Raw genomic sequence first — 9,594 nt, 5'->3', positions numbered from 1 at the left:
CAGCAGGTAAGGAGTCAGAATCAGCTCTTTGGTTCCAACAGAAGTTGGTTTTTTTTGCCAGCTACTTTCTGCCTGTAGAGTTCAAGGTCAGTGTTAAGTTCAGTGACTTTTTGGGAGGGACAGCTGCTGTACAAGAGGCACCCACTCTGCTTCTGCACCATTGCCTGCCCTTGACTTCGGTAGCAGATGCATGAGGCTCCCCAATGTAAGCTCTGCAAGTGAAGTGTTTGTCTGGGAAGTGTTGATGGCTCAAATTCCCAGACTGGCTCTACTTGAGAATCAACTTTGACTAGTGTTTACAATCATTTTTATCTCTGCTTGTTTAAATATGAAGGCTGGTTGGTCCCTGAAATAAAGAAAGCACAATGCAAGCAGCATGCAAAGTGTTGCAGAGGATCAGTGGCTGAAAACTACTTACAATATTTTATAGGAAAATTAAGTAAAAGAAGGGAGAAATTTAGAATGGTGTTTTCATTATAATTATCAGTCTTAAGCTGAGGCATCTATTTGAAGTATTAGAAAAAGGGGAGTTGTGAAAATGTCCTGCCTTAACTTGCTTCCTGGGAAATTCAGGTGAGGGTAGAGACTAGGTGCCTGAGGCATTGACCAGTGTTGGGCATGTGCTACTATTTGGGCACATTGGTCTGTAATGTGATTGTTACCATTTTCTTTCTGAACAGAACACTGTTTAAATTTCAGAGGGATCCTCAGGACAAATGAGAACTCTTTTTCTGCATCAAATCTGGATTAGTTTGGGTTTTTTTAATAACAGCATTGTCATTCCAATATTTGCCCAAGTTATTCTTTGATTGAAACTTTTTCTTCTGGTAAGGAAATGGGTGGTAGGAATGTGGGATGGTGATGTAAGAATTTCCCCATGGTGGGGAAAAATGGTGCTGGAGAAACAAAGTCATGGTCTTTCCTTCTCCATTGCTTTTTCCACTTTCTTAAAGTTTGTTATGACATAGGCAAAATTGCAGAGGGGATAATTGTGCAAAAGACACTGATTATTTGGTCTTGCAGCAGTTAAAAAAACCCAACCAACCTACAGGTCCTTCTACTGCTTTGCTCTATCTCTGTGCACTGAGTTTTCTGTCTTGGTTATACCATACCTTACATGTGCTGCCCAAGAGTGTACCAGGGAGTGGGATTTGGGGAAACCTTCCAATTAGAGGCTCTGCACTTAGCTAACAGTATGAGTATAAGCCAAACAGGTAGAAGTTGCAGTGCAGAGATATCACATCAATTAAGTGTGAACTGAGCTGAAAATCTCATCTCAAGTTCCCATCCCTTAGGAGCAAATGGTACCATGAAACATTTATAAAAAGCTTGAGAGAGCTATCTATATGTAACCACAGAGAAGGCCTAGGAAGTTGTAGTTGAAATAATGGTTTATTAAATTTATATTTTACTTGATGAGTGCAAAATCTTTGGCAAAGCAAATCTATTGCCACTTTTTCCATCTGTTTCTTCATAGTGTTTTATGTATGCAGATCCTTTCCTTGGTCTAATACCACAAAATGGTTCTGGGGCTAACAGCATTTTTGTACATAAGATACTGAAAATATCCAAAGTAAGGATATGAAAAGTGTATATCCTGAGTTGTTACACTTCTACTTCCTTCCTTCCAAGATGATTAAATTATATTCCAAGTCCGTATGTTATTGTCTTTTATAAAAGTACTAATAACTTGCTTATTCTTGTACAATCTTTGACTGAATGGACATTAAAAATCCATTTAAACTGTCTATGTCTTTTGAGTTACAAAACACAGGAATGAAGTTGTTTCTTACCAGCCAATTGCCTGCTTGGATGAAACAGCAACACTTAGTTGGGAACTGTTTACGTCCTCCTGCATTTCCTTTGACATTTTCTTGGCATGAGAAATCACTGCCATAATCCCAAAGCAGAATCTATCTGTTTCTTGCCATTGAGGAAGGGAAATTTGCCTTCACCAGAAGGCCCTTTCTGAGAGCTGAACAATAAGGTGTACTCATGCTTGGTGCACCTAAGATGGGAAGGCTTAATGTAGCACTTCCTTATCTTGTGAGTAGGACACTGTGCTTGAGATATGTGCAAATTGACAACTTTTGGAGCATGCACTTGGATCCCTTATTCAGTAATTTTTATTTGACTTTAGCTAGGCCATGCTTTTGAAGGATACCAGCATAATCAAATAACCATGCTTTTGAAGGATACCAGCATAATTAGGAGTTCAATCATTTCATGAGAAGGACTGACCCTCCAAAACAGAACTGCTAGAAGGAGTAATTCTACTGCAATATCAACACAGAGTTTGTGGTCTGATGTAGGCTCCTGAACGCCTGTCCAAAGTGATCCCAGCAGCTGTCCTGTCAAAGACACGTTTCACCATGCTTTTGAAGGATACCAGCATAATTAGGAGTTCAATCATTTCATGAGAAGGACTGACCCTCCAAAACAGAACTGCTAGAAGGAGTAATTCTACTGCAATATCAACACAGAGTTTGTGGTCTGATGTAGGCTCCTGAACGCCTGTCCAAAGTGATCCCAGCAGCTGTCCTGTCAAAGACACGTTTCACTCCTGAAGCCCTGAACGCCTGTCCAAAGTGATCCCAGGAGCTGTCTTGTCAAAGACACGTTTCAGAGTTGTCCTGAAGCAAATAAAGGTGATGCATTCCAAGTTCAGTATTCCCTGTGTCCTTTGAATGCATCTTTTTCTTGGGGCAGATTTCCCGTGTCTGTCCACAAGTCCATATATTTCTGATTCAGAAAGGTTTGAAATGGCATCCACCAAGTAGCTGCTGTTTGTTGTCTTCCCCCAGGGATTTGAAAGCTCTAAGAGTTGATGTGTTGTTTGGCTATGCTCACATTTCATTCAGTGTAGAGGCTGAGTTATTACGTGGTTGTGAGTTCCAAGGTGTTGGGTTTTTTAAGATTTGTAAATGCTTCTGTTGTTTTGCTTATCATGAGGTGAAGTCCTAAAAAGCTTTAAAATGTTGAACTTTTCAGCAGTTGAGAGGACCTTGGGATATGGCAGTGGCAGATGACTCTGGATTAGTCATATGCCTTCTGTTCCACATAAGGAATAGACAGAGAAATTCAGTTTCAAGGTGTGCATAGTGTTGAGAAAGTGAGAACTGCCCTTATATTTGAGTCTGTGAGCTCTGGGTCAGTCTTGATGCAGATAGAAAACATCTTTATTAAGGGAAGTGAACCTGCTTTGTACCTAGCTGAAAGCTGTGGGTGATGTTTTAATGTACCAACCTTCATGAAGTCATGTGTGCTAGCAATGTAGAAATAACATCAATGGAATGTTTTTTCTACATACATAGGGCATTTTATCCCCCAAACACCTCCTGTTAAGCCTACAGTAATGTGGAACTCTGTCACTTATTGCCAAAACTGCCAGAGATTGTAGGTACTGCCCACCAGTTCTGAGATGTGTTACTGGAGCACAAGCACCTGGAAATGTTTCTCCCAAATTCATCATGGGCTAGTTCCCTTTTCTCTCCCATCTCCCTGTGCTCCTAGCAGCACTTGTATGTTCAGAGATTCAAGAAAGAATAAGCAGTGTGATAGCTCTCCTCTCAATCCAGAAAATGTAGTTTATCTTCCCTATCATAAGCTAATAAAGGCTTAATATTTGAGAATATTTGAGGCATCCCCATGCTGTCTACCAACCCAACTCTTGCATATTGAATGTTGTAGCAACTCCAACGTTCCTGGATTTCTTCTCTTACTTCCTCTTTATAAATGTTCAGTCTTTAGAAAATGACCACAAACATTTGCACTGATAAGTCTCATATCATAAAACTCTTTCAAGCTCAGTGGATAGAATGAAGATGTTATGTCTAGAGAGGATATATAAAGGACCAGATGTTTGTACCATCTTGAATGTACAGTGCTTAGTACTTTAATCCCTTGGCCCCAGTGGGATAGACAAGTTGGTAATATCTTCCTTTTATAGATGGGGAAAATATGATGAAGTAAATAAGAGGATATACTTAACATGTGTGTATATAAATAACTCAAAGAGAAAAGATTTCTTTTAGGCCAAACTACTAGAAAATTTTACAAACGTTGAGGGTATTTCTGTGGGTGATGATATTCATAACTGCATCAGACAGCATTAAGAATTTATAGTGTAAATATGCTTCAGGCACAGATCAATTAATAACTGGCAAAGGACCTAGCAAAGCACTCTCTCAGGGAAGGGATTTATTCTGGAATTGTGCATGACTACATTTCAGGCCACAGGTACTTAGTGCAAAGCTCTTCTTATCCAGCACATTGTAGTACCTTCTGGAAGCCTTCAGTATTCCTGGGATACTATTTGTAATAAAGGCATATGCTGTTGTATCATACACTGCACTGATCCCCAGGCAGCTGTAGGACAGGAGGGTACGCGAGGTCCAGGTGACTTATGGCAGTTGTTAGCTCAGAGCTTGCACCATGGTCATCAGTCAGAAAGGAAATCTGTGGTGTGAGGTTAACATTCATCACCTGTTTGCTAAAATGTTGCCTAATACCCTAAATGAACCATGTCCCCAAGACAAATGGCTTTACATTGTGGACAGTATTTCAGCTGCTGATAATGCATTGTGCTTGGATGAAGCTCTTGCATTCATAGATTTCCAAAACTGTCATAACGTAATAACTCTAGATAGTTCCCTTGGGAGCTGTTGTCAAGAAAACTGCAGCTTTTTCCTCTTGCAATCTAGAAATTTTAAAAAGCAACAGTTTTTTTACCAGTATAAGTTTCCTGAATTTCCTGCTTAGATCTCTAGGAAATTGGGTTCTTGTACATCAAGCAGTATTTTAAGCTGTTTATCTGTGTCTCATGTTGGATTTCCATGTGTTTCCTGGGGAGACTGTGAGCTCTGTGGCTGTTCATCTGCTGATGCCATTGCCCCATGGCAGTCTGTGCCTGGAGCACAAAGTCCTTTTTCAGTTGAGGCTGTGGGTGGAACAGCCTCCAGTTCCTGAGCAGAAAGGCACCTGCACCTGGATTTTGTTGAGGGATAATTTTTTTGGGTGGCCTCTCTCTGGAAGGTAGAAGAGGATTTCTGATGCTGTTTGGAGAACCATTATCACAGCACTTTTTGAGGTGCATCTTTGGGTGCTTTTGTTTTTTACATAAAAATCTCAGGTAGGCTGGCTTGAGAAAATGTTCACCTTAAATTTGTAGTTGGATTCAGAAGGAAAACATCTTTAATTTCATCACCAATTGTCAGCAAAATGTGTATTATTGATTCCTCCATATTTGTAGGATTGATAAGGATTGTCTCCACAAACTCTTTGTTTGGGTTTTCTCAGGACCAGTTTTCAGGCAGCAGTTGTTGTCCTAGGCAAGGTTTAGCAGAAGCAATCTGGGAAACTTGCCTTCACCAGCAGAAAGGAGTGCAGGTCTCTGAAGGTGTATCCATAGTCCCAGGATAACTTTCAGAGGTTCTGTTTTCTCGGTCCTTGCTCTTTTGTCTGACAACTTTGTTATTTGATTTCTAAGATGGGCTGACTATTATTTGCAGGAAAAGAGAAAAGGGGAGTTCTTTAGGAGCCTAGAGAGCTTTGGTGAGGAACCATCAGACTGTCAAATAGAAAACCATTTTTTAAAACTGTCCTGATGAAAGCTTTATGCTTACAGGAAATGTTTACTTCATTGTTTCTGAGTGTTCGTTGTGTCACTCTAAAAAGGATTTTTATGTTTGTCCAGTTCCTCAGTGACATACTTTTCAATTTTATTACATTTTCTGGTGCTTCCTGCTTCTATGAAGATACTGACTTCAGCTTTACAATTATTTTCCTAGACTGTGCCTTGAGGCTGCTGCATAGAAAATGTTAAGCTAACCAGTTTGTCTGGAATATCACCAGGCTGCTGGTCTGCCTGGAAAACATCATTGTGGTTTTCTGCAGACTGTTGTTACCAGCTTGGGGCAGGGGGTTGGGACCTCCAGAGGCTCACCCTAAATTTATTTTGCAAATGTAATGAAGAGAACTTGAACCTCAGAGTGTCTCTCTTAACTTTTTTAATGGTGAATGTTTGAGTTATGAGAGGAGCTCTTGGGCTTTTTAATGTTTAAAGACAACCTTCTGTGTCACACAGCCTTCAGAAGTTCAGGGGTATCAACACAAAAGTCTTCTTTGAATCTCCTTGGGTTGGTGCAGCTGTTGAGGCACCACAGTGGACAAGGTGCATTGCTGTACCTGTTCTTGTCCAGTTGATGAATGTTATCATGGAGAACCAACACAGACTGATGTCAGACCTTCCTCTGCAGGAGAAACTGAAATAAATAAAAGCATTGTTGGGGGAACAATGCAGAAATTTGTATTGAAATGAATGGGAATGAAAAGTTAGTCCTTCTTAATAGCAGCTTGGCATCTCTGACTTTTTTTAGAAGCTGTGTACTTAGTCATTTGATACCCATAATTGTCTTCAGTGGGTATTGTCTTGTTGGAATAAGATTTAGTGGTAGCTCAGTAAAAGGTAAACATCATAATAACTCTTGAAGTTTTTATGGGTATATTACTTGACTGTCAGGTAAAATAATGCTTATTTTGTCTTTCTTTTTTCTTTTCCATTTAAAGAAACGATTGAAAGCAGCAGAAGCAGAAAGCAAGCTAAAACAAGTGTATATACCCAACTAGTAAGTATTTTTTGTGTTGTTTTCTATCTCATGGTAGCAGTTTCCACGTCCAGCCAGTATTATGTATTTCCTTTGCTTGGGTAAGGAGAGACATAGGTGAAAAAACATGTCAGAGAACTATTAAATTAGGTTACTGATATAACAGACCTTCAGCTGATGCTTGAATTCCTTTTTATTCTGGTTAAGTTAATGCTAAACACTCTGATACTCATAAACTAGGTGGCCTGTGGAAAAAAGCAAGATAGCTTTGGTATTTCAGAGCTGGCTAGAACAAAAAGCACTCCTCCCTGTATGCTCATGGTGCTGCTCATGAGTGTGTCCAAGATGAAGCTGGTCCCACATGCTGACCTTGCCCTTGTGGAACACAGGGTGTTTCTTCCATGGGCAGCAGAGGATCTTCCCTTTGGGGCTTTCCTGGTTAGGATGTTGTGCTGTTATGTTGCTCATTTCCTTCATCCTGTATAATGTTCCCATCCTGAAATGACCATTGCTTACCTTCTAATTTTGATTTTTATGTAGACTGAGAGTTGGGGACTTGCTAGCAGGTCATCACAGCCCTGAACAAAAGGGGAGCTAATTAACTGCTCAATAATGTGTCTGTTTTCTTAATTTTTGTCATCAGTGGATCACCAAGGCATGATTGTTTCCTAATGTAATATATTTTTATCCAAATTTATATATCTATGGACTAAAAGCAATATATTAAAAGATCTAATATATATATCTTCTATATCTCATTGTATATTGAAAGTAATATAGAATGATATTAGTATGTGTATATACATTTTAAAGCAAAATTCTTAGTAAAATATGTGTTTTCTATTGCATTTCCTCTGCATAGCCCAGTCAGCAGTTGCTATAATGAGGAACTTTTAGTCTCCCCTATCCTTTCTCTTTTCAGTTTCCACTCCCAGATATGTTCCCCTGTGTATTATCCCCAATAACTCCTTTACTCTTTTACGCTGTCTCCTTTTAAATATTTATGAAGTTCTACCATCTGTTCTGTTACTTTAGACAAAAATAATTTTTATATATTTAACTTGCAAGACAGTCCCTCATTTTTTGCTGAAAATAGAGGATCCCTGATTTCTTTTCTGCTTTGAAATATGTCAATATCTCTCAGGTGAATTTACTAAAAATGAGTTGTAATATTCAGAGTGAAGCCAAATAGATTTCTTGTCATGCAATTTTTCAACAGTATTGCTTTTTGCGGATGGTGTTACTCTGCAGGGAGACACTGGACATCAAATTAAACATGAATTCACAATGTGATAAGCTCATAAAGCAAAAGGCAATGTAATTTAGACTGCAGATGCAAAAGGATACTGCAGACAAGAGAGCCTGGTAGTCCTGCTCTTGCTCTTGGGTTATAATGTGTGTAGGTGTAGCTTTGTGTTTTAAAGGTTGTGGTGCTCATTTGATAATGGCTGTCTGGAGTGGTATCTTGTCCCCTCAGCACTGTATCTCAGCAAGGTAATTCTTGTTCCTATCTAGAGACTGGAGTCACATCAGCAACTTACCTCTCTGCTGCAGGAAAAGACTTCTGTCCCTACACTGCTCTTCTTCACAGAATGGGTCAGGTTGGAAAGGACCTCAGTGGGTCATCTCGTCCAACCTCCCTGCTCAAGCAGGGTCATCCTAGAGCACATGGCACAGGATTGCATCCAGACAGTTCTTGTATCTCCAGTGAGGGAGACTCCTCAGCCTCTCTGGGCAGTCTGTTCTCGTGCTTGGTCACCTGCACAGTAAAGAAATTCTTCCTTGTATTCAGCTGGAACTTCCTGTGCATCATTTTCTGGCCGTTGCCTCTTATCGTATTGCTTGGCACCACCGAGAAGAGCCTGGCTCCATCCTCTTGGCACCACCCTTTGAATACTTATGGGCATTGGTGATGTCCCCTCTCAGTTGTCACTTCAACCTTTAACATGTTTTTGTCTCTGGCTTTGATTTCCAGTCACGTTTGATTCTGTGAGTGTTACACCTTAACTTATATATTGCTTAATTGATAACATGCGAGTCAAGTTTTCCTCCTCCTTCAATATCCTTTCACGTGTAACAGAAAAAGTAGCACTTGTGTGCATGATTTATTTAATCCCACGTGAATGCTTCTGCTGCTTTTTTTTTTTGCTGTTAATACCTCCAAATGCGACAACAATTAAGTATTTCTAAGCTTTTTTGATAACTTCTACTCAAGTTTCAGTACAAGGTCTGGCACATAGGGATTGTGTTGCATCTACATTATCTAATGACCTAGAAGAAGATTATATTCTTGGCTTGTAATACCAGTACATGGTGTAGGGATCTAAATATCAATGTTATTGATTTGTCCTTATCGTGTTACTGAGCCCATTCCTGTTTCAAGGCTTGAACCATAATGATCCACTTGTCACGTCAAAAATAAATTACTTGAGGTAGGCTGTCACAAGACCAACGTAGAAGCGTAGCCTCTGATTGACTGAAACCTATTCTAATAGTAACTGCTGCAAAATTGTTTGCAAAGAGAGACCCCAGAGGATATCAGACTCCAACAATTTCCTTTCTTGTCTCTGGCTGTCTTCCATTGATAGGATTCTTGCTCATTCCTGTGATGTTAATAGGAAAATCTAGGAGAGAGGAGGAAATAATAAGAAAGAGAATAGAAGCTGTCTTCAAAGGTCACATACATGTTACACAGTGGAAAATAACAGCTCTATGTGAAGCTTTAGAGTTGATATTTTTTAACTTGAGGCTGTGCCCCAAATTTATTAATGCAGGTAACTGAAGCATGGAGAGTCATACAGGTAACTGATGTGAGGTTATCAAGTCCTAAACCAACATCTTAGATATTGGAAATACACTTCCATTCTAGGTGTTGGACAAATATTTCTGTGCCTCTTCTGAGAATAACCTTGATTTTGGGATAGGCATTAGTAACTGACGTGACTGAACCCAGTGTCTGCATGGCTTTGTAACACGCAACCCTTTGGTT

The 9,594-nt window shown here is 39.7% G+C and overlaps 1 protein-coding gene across 1 annotated transcript in view; it reads left to right on the top strand.

Annotated features, from left to right (window-relative positions):
• MTA1 (metastasis associated 1) overlaps positions 1 to 9,594 on the top strand; it is a gene marked incomplete at its 5' end in the record, with an annotated part of 61,905 nt that overhangs the window by 22,684 nt on the left and 29,627 nt on the right. Inside the window, 2 exons of the mRNA XM_009069294.1 lie at positions 1 to 6; positions 6,568 to 6,626. The exon at positions 1 to 6 is cut by the window's left edge and continues 60 nt beyond it. Of these exons, the coding sequence (XP_009067542.1) occupies positions 1 to 6; positions 6,568 to 6,626 (65 nt within the window). The remainder of the gene's footprint in view (positions 7 to 6,567; positions 6,627 to 9,594) is intronic.

Source organism: Acanthisitta chloris, unplaced genomic scaffold, assembly GCF_000695815.1.
Source record: "Acanthisitta chloris isolate BGI_N310 unplaced genomic scaffold, ASM69581v1 scaffold22742, whole genome shotgun sequence".
Taxonomy (NCBI): Eukaryota; Metazoa; Chordata; class Aves; order Passeriformes; family Acanthisittidae; genus Acanthisitta; species Acanthisitta chloris.
This window is presented reverse-complemented; position numbering and strand designations above follow the sequence as displayed.